At 28.6% G+C, this 11642-nt stretch overlaps 1 protein-coding gene across 2 annotated transcripts; it reads left to right on the top strand.

The window, feature by feature from the left end:
* The first annotated feature begins 1714 nt into the window (after positions 1–1714).
* On the top strand, positions 1715–11074 carry 4CL3 (4-coumarate:CoA ligase 3). Of its 2 annotated transcripts, none has more exons than XM_039045618.2 (7): positions 1715–2578; positions 2966–3319; positions 4304–4505; positions 6164–6309; positions 7856–7923; positions 9246–9348; positions 10706–11074. In XM_039045618.2, the coding sequence occupies exons 1-7, from the start codon at positions 1883–1885 to the stop codon at positions 10823–10825; spliced, it is 1689 nt and encodes a 562-aa protein (XP_038901546.2). In that variant the 5' UTR covers positions 1715–1882; the 3' UTR covers positions 10826–11074. The 2 variants fall into 2 exon arrangements, with proteins under 2 accessions (XP_038901546.2, XP_038901547.2); XM_039045619.2 differs by having other exon boundaries at positions 1768–2578; positions 6200–6309.
* Positions 11075–11642: the final 568 nt, after the last annotated feature.

The raw sequence follows: 11642 nt of genomic DNA, 5'->3' as shown, positions 1-11642 counted from the left end.
AAACACAACTTCCACTGTGATACAAAATCATGGAATATCAGTTGCATAAATGATTTACTTTAAATAAAGTGGCTGATTGATATAATAAAATATAAACTGTATCTGCTGACTGATATTTGAAAATATAAAATATATCAGATATACTTGCGGATGCACAAACAAGGGTAAAATTGGAACAATAAACAAACTGAAAATCAAGTTTTAATTTTTTGCTATGTCTGTAATTTTAGAAAATCGTTGCTAAATTTGTAAATAACCTTATGCTTTTTGCTACCCATTGCGATGCTCCTCTAATTTTTATTGTTTTAAGAAAAACATGCTTGAATTTTTAGTCAAATTCTAAAAACCGTAATAAATTTATGAAAACTATGCCACGTTTGATAACTTTTTTTTTTTTTTTTAAGATTATGCTTGTAACGTTGCACTTTACTCCTAAGTTTCTATATTTTGTAATCTACTTTCTACTAAGCGCTTTATTTGTGAGTGGTCCATTAGGCATTGAAAGATGAGTATATCCAGGTCGTCCTTGCTCTAGGTACAAGGTGTTGTGTCACATTTTGTGTATAGAGTTAGACTTAGTTGATATCATTTCTTGTTCTCAACGAGTCATCCATTTGACTTGTGTTAGACTAAGAATTTGGTTGAAAGCCTCTTTAGAGACCGCTCAAATAGTTTGGGTGTTGCTAATTTTGCCCATTGTAAGCTTTCATGTAATTTTGTTGCTCACTCTCTAACGTAGGATGCGATTGTTCATTTTTGGTCTAAGGCTTCTACTTCTGTGTAGGTTGCCAGAGAGGTTCATTCCAACTCTATTTATGTACCCTAATTGAGTGTCCTATGCTTTTAATGGGAACCTTATAATTTGTAGTTAGTTGGTGGTTGATGAAGTAATTTTTCCAAAAAAGAAAAAAAAACTAATTTTTGAAAACGGAAAAAAAATAAGTTTTTATTTTTAAAATTTGACTTGGAATTCCCATGTTTTTTTTTTAACAAACATGAAATTTAAAAAAAAACGACGAAATTGTTATCAAATAGAATATTGGTTATTTTAATTTTCAAAACTTGATTTCGACTTCCAAAACATCAATGAACGTGAATAAGAAAATATAGAAATTTAGTAATGGGAATAGTGTTTTTAAGGTTAATCTTCGAAATGAAAACTAAAAACTATATGAAGCAAAACAAAGTAGAAACCAAAGGCTCTTGAGAGTGGGTATACACCAAAGTCAGATCTAGAGGGAGAGGGTTAGGTTTTGTATTCTTTTTTTTCTGTTTTTGGAAAGGTCACTCTTAGTTGTAAGAGTATGCTTACAAAGAACTAACTTTTCTTCTTTTTAGAAGTGAGAAAAAAAAAACTAACTACAATGAAGAATTTTAGAAGGTGTTTGGTGCTTATAATGGATTGACTCCATATTTAGGATTCCAATTATAATAGTTGGTGTTCTAATTATTATAATCTACTATTTTAGCTACTTTAGTATTTTCTACCTATTTTCTCTTTTTCTCTTTATTACTGAATTTATTATTTTTCACTCAAATTAAAATAATTTATACCTAAAATAGAAAATATTATATTGCTTCACAAACACAAACTATTGAGTTTGTAATCCACGTAAGATTATAATAACAATTATTTTGAACGTATAATGTTTGAAGACTACTAGTGGTGTATCTCCACCTTATTTCAAAGCTACCCTTCAAGATCTCAATGGTTGGATTGGATTTGCATCCACCATTTCTCCCACCTACCCCTCTATTCTTCCTATTTATTCATCATCCCCTTTTTCTCTCTCTGCAAAACCAACTCCCAACTTAAAAATTTAATCAAGAGAGAGAAACTGATACATTGCCTTCGTTACGACACGTCGTCCCTTTAACAACCATGATTTCCGTGGCCTCGTTATGCGAAGCTCAACAACCCAATGTTTCCTCCGAACTCTCCTCCTCTCCGCCGCCCGCGACGGCGCCAACCCATATCTTCCGATCGAAATTACCGGACATTACAATCCCCGACCATCTCCCTCTTCACAGTTACTGCTTTCAGAAACTCTCTGAAGTCAAAGACCTCCCCTGTTTGATCGTCGGCTCCACCGGAAAATCCTATTCCTACTCCGAAACCCATCTCTTCTCCCGGAAAGCCGCCGCCACTTTCTCTAAACTTGGAGTTAAGAAAGGCGACGTCATTATGATTCTCCTCCAGAATTCTCCTGAATTTATTTTCTCTTTTATGGGTTCCTCCATGCTCGGCACCGTCGCCACCACCGCCAATCCGTACTACACGGCGGCGGAGATTTCCAAGCAGTTGAAGGCCTCCGGTGCCAAATTTGTTGTTACTTACTCCCAATGTGTCGCCAAGCTCCGAGAATCCGGCGAAGATCTCACCATTGTCACCGTCGATGACCCGCCGGAGAATTGTCTGAGCTTCTCGATGGTTTACGACGCTGATGAGAACGACGTCCCCTTTGTTGAGATTGACACGAACGATGCCGTTTCGTTGCCGTTCTCCTCCGGTACGACCGGGCTCCCGAAGGGTGTGATTTTGACTCATAAGAACATGGTGTCGAGTGTGGCTCAGCAGGTTCTAAGAAAAATTCGCTGAATTCAAAAGCTTATTAAATATTTAATCATATATTTATAGACCCAAAATTAACTTAGTTCAAAGATTAGCAAAGGCTCAACAAATAATTACCATATTAAAAAGATACCATTGGACTTATTTTCAAAGGATTAAATTTACTTGGTCGTTTTTAAAAGTCATATTTAATCACGTAAGTTTAATCTTAGATTTTAACTGTATTTTTCGTACTGTAAAACTTAAGTGTGAATGATTAAAAACATTTTCTTTAGTGATTTCAATAGTTTTAGATTTACCCCAAACATGTAATGTGATAACAATATAATGTAATAAGAAGAAAACGGGTAGTTATTGTAGATTTGATTATCTATTCATATGGTAAATATGCAGGTGGATGGAGAAAACCCGAACTTATATTTAAGAAGAAACGACATCGTTTTATGCGTGCTACCAATGTTTCACATATTCTCATTGAGCAGCATAGTTTTGGTATCAATTAGGTCAGGGGCAGCGCTGCTTTTGATGGAAAAATTCGAGATCGAGTCATTGTTACGACTAATAGAGAAGCACGGCGTGACGGTGGCAACGGTGGTGCCGCCACTTGTGGTGGCACTAGTGAAGAACCCGAGGGTAGCGGATTTCGACCTGAGCTCAATTAGAATGGTGCTTTCGGGAGCGGCGCCGCTGCGAAAGGAGCTGGAGGAGGCTCTCATGCAGAGGCTTCCTCAAGCCATTTTTGGTCAGGTATGGTAATGAAATGAAAGTGGTTATAAAGTTTGGCGTGTTTGTTGTGAATATTTCATGCCTTTTTTCTAAGTAAAAGGCCTTTTTTAAGTGTTATATATCTAGCATGTGAGAGTAATTAAAAGCTGGTTTTATTTAGCAACTTTTTTTTTTTAAACAAAAATGTTTTTTAAGTCTCTTAATTTTGAGTTTACTTTTTCATTTGATGTTGGTTTTCTTTTTTTTCTTTTTTTTTCATTCTATTTTTTTTAAAAAAAAAAATAATTATTGGATATATATATTTGAAAACTTAAAATGATTTTTACTACAACTTAAAATCATCTTCAACTTAGTTTAACTTTTAAACTTTTTACACATGTCTAGTCTTGAAAAACCCTAATTTTATTTAAAAGGCTTTGGATAAATATTTCAAGTTTCATTTTTTTTTGGTTATATATTTATATATTTAACAATGATTTATCAAAGTTTTCTAATAAATATTTACTTAGTTTAAATATTAATTATCAATACATTTAATTATATTTATAAATTTATCTATTAAGTCATTAAACTTTCCATTTCGTGTCTAATGATTTATTTAAATATTGATTAACTATAATCATAAAAAATATTATTTAAATCATATATTATAAACTTATCAATAAAAATCACTTACTAAATTATATATTCATAGTTTTACTTTTATCTAATATTTTGTTCTAAAATATTATGTCGCATGGCTAGTCAATAGTCACCATAGTATGGGCTTGAAAATATTAATAAAAGGTCTAAGAGTAAAGTATTAGTTTTTTTTTTTTTTTTTTTTTAAAGTACGAATAGGAATAGGGATTTGAATCTCAGACTTTTTGGTACTCAATACTTATAGATGTCAGTTCAATTATATTTTTATTGTTAAGTATTAGTTGATATAATAGAAAATAATGTTGATTCATAAAATATTATCGAAATTTGATCATTCATAACACAACATGACATAATAAATAGGGTTATGGGATGACGGAAGCGGGTCCCGTGCTGAGCATGTGCTCGGCTTTTGCAAAGGAGCCACCGATGCCAACAAAATCAGGGTCATGCGGCAGAGTAGTGAGAAACTCAGACCTTAAAGTTATTGACCCACAAACTGGTGCCTCCCTCAGTTATAATCAATCGGGAGAAATTTGTCTTCGAGGCCCTCAAGTTATGAAAGGTTCTCTTTTTTCTTTATTTTTTGTCTTTTCATTTTTCCGTTGCAAATATCGCAATTATGACCTAAATATTAATTAATATAGTAAAATACAAAAGAATTTGTTAATATGGTAAAATTTAAATAACAGTTCTCACAGAATATAATAGTCCATTGATACGTTCGATTAATAATAGAATTGACTATTCTTGCAATTTTTTAAAAATATTGGTATATACATCAGAATTAATCTGAAAAGTGGTACTTATTGGCTATTGCAATTATCCTTCCCCTTTTCATTAAATTAAATATCATAATGTTTGAAACTCTAAATAAATTTCCTACCCATTTTAAAAGTTGGGCAAATTGATAAAACCACACCTGAAGTATTGTGATAATTACAGTTACACACTTTAAACTTTCAATCCTAAAAATTAAGAGTGTTAAAAAAAGACTCGACAATTCGAACAATCTGTACTATTCAACTCAAATTATAAGAATTGGGTTGGGTTAGTTTTGTTCTTGGGTTGGGTTGAATTGAAATTTTTTCATTTTTATTTGGTCGGGTTGGGTCTCAGCTTGACTAAATAAAAATTTGATTTGACCCAACCCAACCTGAATTACATATTTTCTTTTAAGGGTTGGGTTGCGTTGCCTTGGGTTGGAGACTTTATCTAGGTCTTTTGGGTTGCCAATCCAAACGACTTGAAAATTTTGGTTGGTCCAAAAAACACTTTCAACCCATCCCAATCCAATCCGTGTACAACCTAGTAAAAATCAAATCTTTAAACTTCTACAAGTTTTAAATTGAACTCTCAAACTTCCAATAGTTGTAGAAATTGGACCCCAAGTGAGAAATTTTGATCCCTCAAACTTATACACTTATATAAATTTGAGGGTTCAATTTAATATTTGTATAAGTTTGAGGACTCAACTTTTACAATTGAAAGTTTGAGGGTATAATTGCAACTACCATCCTACCTTAGGAGTGGTTTTTACAATATGCTCTTAAACTTTCAATTTTATTTCCATTTTTAAATATAATTTGAAATTCTTTTGAAGTTATTTTCTCTTTTAACATATAATAACATGTTATAATTCAACTTTGGTATGGTTTCATCAATGGTATTATACCGAATTCTCTTTTTTAATTAGGTGCAGGTAAGAAATAATGAAATAGGTATAATTATTCGTATAAATATGTAAGTCTCCTCCCCTTAAATTAATATAATAATTTTATAATAAAAAGTTACTATTTTTTTCTCTTCCCCAAAAAATTAGAACCTAAATTTTATCCTTTTTAATTAGTGAAAATTTTTGGGACTTATTTCTAAAATAACTTAGTTTGATTGGTTACACATCAATAGTACGTTAAATTAAAGAAGTTTAAATTGAAGTAGCATCACAATTTGTTAAAATAAATGTCGTGAATTAAGATGTTAGAAATTTGAATCTATCAACACAAAAATGAAAACATTTTGAATTGCTAGAAATCAAGTAGCGTTAGGGGAAAAAAAAAGGGGCAAAAAATTATGTATATTCATCTGCAACTATCTTTTAGCATTTTTTTGTTTTTTTTTAAAAAAGTTAAAATTCAACCATTTTTGAAGCTGTTTAATTATGAAATTGAAAAGTTACAGTAAATGGAATTTAATTTTGGTGCTAAAGTGACATGACTGTAGGATATTTGAATGACCCGGTGTCCACGTCACTGACAGTTGACGTGGAGGGTTGGCTTCATACGGGTGACATTGGTTACATTGACGATGAAGATGAAATTTTTATTGTTGATAGAGTGAAAGAGATTATTAAATTTAAAGGTTTCCAGGTACACCTCACTTTTACCCTTTATATTACTCCATTCCCAAATTATTAATATTTATATATTATGTTTTAATCTTTTTCATTCTTATATTTAATTGTTATTTACTCAACTTAAAATACCAGTCGAACTTAATAATTTCTTTTGAAAAAAAAATAGAAAAATTATTTTAAATAATAAAACTGTTGAAAATAATTACAAATAATAGTCAATCGACTTTCATAGATCGCGATATACTATATCATGATAGATAGACTGTAAAAGACCACAATAAACCATTATTTATATCTATCACAACATAGATTTATCTATCACGGTCTATCTGCGATAGACAACATGTCACAGGTAGTAGCTTATCACCATCTATTACAGATATACGGTGAAATTTTGCTATATTTGTCAATATTTTAGTTCATTTTTCTATATTTCAAAACAATTCAAAAAATATGTTCATTAACCTCAATTTTGAGTATAGTTTCTATTTGGGCTCTATAAATCTCAACATGTTATATTTCGATGCCTAACTTTGACTTTAATTTTTACGTACTTTCTTTTTTTTTTCTTAAAAAAAATCATTTGATATTTAAATTTGAATTTTGAGTTTAGTTTTCATTTGGTTTTCAATTTTTAATATTATACCTTTTTACCCTGATTTTCATTATTTGAACTTTCATCTTTGATGTTAATTTTAATTAATAAATTTAAAATAATTGTGAAGTTAAAAATTGAATTTAATCATAATAATGATGAAAATATAGTGGAAATTATTAGAGTTAGTTAATCCAAGCTTTATTAGTTATTCCTAGTTACTTTTTAATTCTTTTGTAGCCATGGCTATATATTTGCCATCTTTACACATAATAAGTTAACGCAACTAGTTTATTATCTCAAGTCTTAATTAATCTATTTTAATCTATTTTAATTATTTAACATACATTAATATGTAATTATAATGGTCAATAGTGAGTACTTATGAAAAAATAGGGTCAAAACTATTGTTTTTTTTACCTAATTTGAATTGTATATAATTTAATGCTCCAAAACTTATTTTTAGTTGATTTTTCAACCTCATACAAATTTAGAGAAAAGGTGTTTGTGTCATAGGTTAAAATCATTGTATTTTTTTAATTGGTTTAAATGAAAAAGTTGTTGGATGTATATTCAAATATAACAAAATGTCACTACGTATCGGTAATAGATCGACATCTATCACTTTAGACACTATTAGACAAGGTCAGTGATAGACATTGATAGATTGACATCTATCACTTAGACACTGTTAAACAAGGTCAGTGATAGATGTAGATATCTATTAGTTTAAGTGCTTATCGTGGAAACACATTGACATTTTACTATATTTGTAAACAAGTTAACTCATTTTTCTATATTTAGAAATAACCAGCAAGACTTCCTAACAACTCTAGTTAGGAGTGTATTATTCGTTCAATTTTGTGTAATTAATTGAGAAATTGGGTTTGAGTTTTTTTTTTTTTCCTTTCTTTTTTGCCAAATTAAATTGGTATTAATGACTATAAATTATGATATTTGACAGGTGGCACCAGCAGAGTTAGAAGCTCTTCTCGTAACCCATCCATCTATTGTCGATGCCGCTGTTGTCCCGTAAGTACACAATTTATGAATGTGTTTGGAATGCATTTTTAAGTCTTTAATTTTAAAATAAGTCATTTAAAAAAATTGGAGTGTTTGGCAACCATTTATAATATTTTTTTAAAGTGTATTTTCAATAATTTTTGTTAAAAGTGTTTAAATAAAAATGATTTTTTTAAAAAACACATTTTTCTCAAGTCAATTCAAACGGGCCCTAAATCTCGTTGGTTTTACGGGATCATTTAAATTAAATTACAATTTTATTTTTAGTTCTTCTACCAAAAATACTGTTTATTAGGAATTATTGCAAATATAGTATAAAATAATTTGTGGATACATAACAAAGTTTATATCTAGCTCTCGGAGATTATATGACTGATAGAAGTCTATTTGTGATAGAGAGATAAATTTTGCTATATTTACAATTCTTTAAAGTTGTTGCTATACAGTTGATTATTAGCCTTAAAAGTGTTACTTATTACAATTACCTTATTTATTAACCAACTTTATACCTAACATAACTGTGGTTTAAATTCTCCCTTTTCTATTCTACTTAAAGGGAAAAAAAAAAAAAGAAAATCTATGTAGCTCAATTTTAGCAAAATGTAAAAAATGTGTTTGATTGTTTAATATCTAGAAAAATATTTGTAAAAGTAGAAAATGGAAATTAGAAAATTTAATATTTCGTTTGATAATCATTTCATTTTTTTTATTTAGTTTTTGATAATTAAATTTATTTCTTACAATGATAATGGTTAAATTCTTATCAAAATTTCAAAAACAAAAATAAATTTTGAAAAGCTATTTTTTTTAATTTTCAAAATTTGACTTGATTTTTTAAAGTATTGAAAAAATGTATATAATAAATAAAGAAATTTAGAGGTTGATGTATTGTTCTATAGGCTTAATTGTAAAATAATAATAATAATAAAAAAAAATTAAGATCTCATCTGACAACCATTTCATTTTTCGTTTTTGGTTTTTCAAAGTTAAGCTTATTTTTTTTTTCATTTCTTACCATGATTTACATATTTTTTTAAGAGTAATAGTTGAGTTTTCAATCAAATTCAAAAAAATAAAAATAAGTTTTTAAAAATTATTTTTTTTTATTTTTCAAAATCTGGTTTGATTTTTAAATCATTGAAAGTAGATATAATGTTTATAATCTTAATTTTTATAAGTAAAAAATAAAAAATAAAAAATAAAAAATGAAATGATTATTAAATAAAGTCAGTATTTTACGAGAATAATTTTGTTTTTAGTTATACATGTATTTGGACCTTTGAAAGTATCTTGTAATGAAGAGAAAATAAACCGTTTTAAGGAAATTACAGGCAAAATGATGATGTTGCTGGTGAAGTTCCAGTGGCTTTCGTAGTTCCGTCAACTCATAATGAACTTACCGAGGACGCAGTAAAAGAATTCATAGCAAAGCAGGTTTGTGTATATTCTACCTAAATTTAATTTTCATTATAATCACATTAAAATTATATTAGGGGATTTTCAAACATAAATAAAAAAAATTATTTATACAAAATAAAATAATTTTAATTTTCTTTGATAAAGGTCGATAGAAATCTATTAATATTTATTAGTGGTAGAAACAGATAGAAGTCTATTAATGATAGGCGTTGATAAAAGTCTATCAGTGTCTATCAATATATTTTTTTTGTTATTTCTATAAATAATTTGACATTTTTTCCATCTGCGAAACTTTTTCATAATAAATTCGATTTTAAATTTGTTATAATTATTCATTAATTTTCTAATAGGTCATTAAAAAAACTCATACTACACATATTCCTTTTTTTACTCTGATTTTCACATTAAAATTTGGTTTTTTAAAAGTGAAATTAAGCTTGCTTTCTCCTATAATCAATGCATTAGTTTTCTGAAAAAAAAAATATTATTCTTGACTAAATTCTAAAAATAAAAACAAAAACTATTTTTCAAAAAATATGTTTCTTAAACTTCATTTGGTACTTAGTTTTCTTTTTTTTTTTTTTCTTAAAAAAAATTATATTTGTTTTCTCCTGAATTTCTTACCAACACTGCTTGAAAAATACCTGAAATCTGCTCAAAGTTTTAAAAACAAAAACTAGTTTGAAAACTAGTTTATTTTGTTTGGTTTTTAAAAACACTAATTAGAATTGAATAACCAAAAAAAAAAAAAAAAAAAACTGATAGATGAAAACAGTAATTATAGTTTAATTATTTTTTAAAAAATCAAATAATTACCAAAATGAACTTTAATTTTCAAAATTTGGTAGAGTTTTTTAGAACATTGGTTGGAAATAGACAATAAAATATAGAAACTTATAGATAAAACAATGTTTTTTAGCTCAATTTATCAAAAATCAAAATCCAAAAAATGAAATGGTGGTTAGAATCCCGTACTTAAAAGTAAAGAAATTACCCTACTTTTTATAATATACATGAGTTACTATTCTTATTATCAATTGAATTTCAAATGAAATTTTATATTTAAATCAATTATATATCTAATAATAATGACTAAAGGAACTTAATTTTTTTAAAAAAAAATTACTTAAATTTTGAAAAGTACATAAGAAATCAAGAAAATCATAGGTAAAAGTATATTATTTATAATTATTAGTTTTTATTACAGTATTTTTTCTTAAAAAAAAATGGTTGTCAAATCGAGTGTTGTTAAATCATATTAAAAGTTCAAACAGAAGTCTGTACAAAGGAATGGCAAAACAGAAGATTTTGAAAAGCAAATACAATGATTTGACATTGGTTATTTTTGTAAATTTAAATGCAAAATCAACAGGTTGTGTTTTACAAGAGATTGCAGAAAGTATATTTTGTGCAGACAATTCCAAAATCTCCGTCTGGAAAGATTTTAAGAAAGGAACTCAAAGCCAAGCTCTCAGTGTCACCAGCATTTTAAAAGCCACAGAGAGAGAGAGAGAGAGAGATGGAGAGAGGCAGAGAGTTATAATTATTGACTTTCATGAATGCTTGTATATTTGTCTATTCAAGCATCATCTATTTGTGTACCACTTTTGTCAGCTGGTAGAATGTAGAAGTTTTCAATTTATTATTATTTTTGTTGGTCTATAGTAATCATTTTGAATATGAGTTGCATTTAAAACATGGTGTGGTACAACATTCTATATTAATTTTGTGATTTCTTGAATATCTTGAATTTATTTGTTGGCACTTCATCAACTAAGTATAGGGTCTGGTTGGCCGATCAGCGAATTGGGGTCCAGGGGGCGACGCTCCTGAAACCTATTCAAAATTCGTATTTAACATATTTATTTATTTGTGCGCTATATAAACTCTCTAACCATAGAGACACCGTTTGTGTAATCAAAAAACATTCTTTCTAATAATATTGTTTTCCTTCTGTCTCGTGGATATAGCTAACACATCATTAATGACCACGTATATCTGTGTTAGATTCTTTTACAATTTTTTTATATTATTTAATTGTTGATTACATAACAAACTGGTATCAAAGTCTCGTTAGGGGTTTTCAAAGTTTTGCATTTATTCTACAACTGAAGATGTCTGGCGTGAATGTAAAAATCAACAAATTTATCGTGAGGAACAATTTTGGTTTATGGCAGATCAAGATGTGATCTCTACTAAAGTAGTAGGGGCTGTGGGCACCACTAACTGGTAAGTCAAAAAAGGTTGTCGTGGATGACAAAGAATGACAGACTCTTGAGGAGAAGGCTCATTTGACTATCATGTTATGT

This window comes from Benincasa hispida, chromosome 10 (assembly GCF_027475165.1).
Source record: "Benincasa hispida cultivar pf3 chromosome 10, pf3_genome.v1.1, whole genome shotgun sequence".
NCBI lineage: Eukaryota > Viridiplantae > Streptophyta > Magnoliopsida > Cucurbitales > Cucurbitaceae > Benincasa > Benincasa hispida.
Note: the sequence above shows the minus strand (reverse complement) of the source record. Positions and strands in the feature narration are given on the sequence as shown.

Excerpts from the sequence above, each read along its gene's own strand:
- 4CL3 (XM_039045618.2), top strand. The coding sequence starts at position 1,883 with ATGATTTCCGTGGCCTCGTTATGCGAAGCTCAACAACCCAATGTTTCC. Across the intron at positions 2,579-2,965 it reads TGTCGAGTGTGGCTCAGCAG|GTGGATGGAGAAAACCCGAA; the intron begins GTTCTAAGAAAA and ends GTAAATATGCAG. Across the intron at positions 4,506-6,163 it reads AGGCCCTCAAGTTATGAAAG|GATATTTGAATGACCCGGTG; the intron begins GTTCTCTTTTTT and ends ACATGACTGTAG.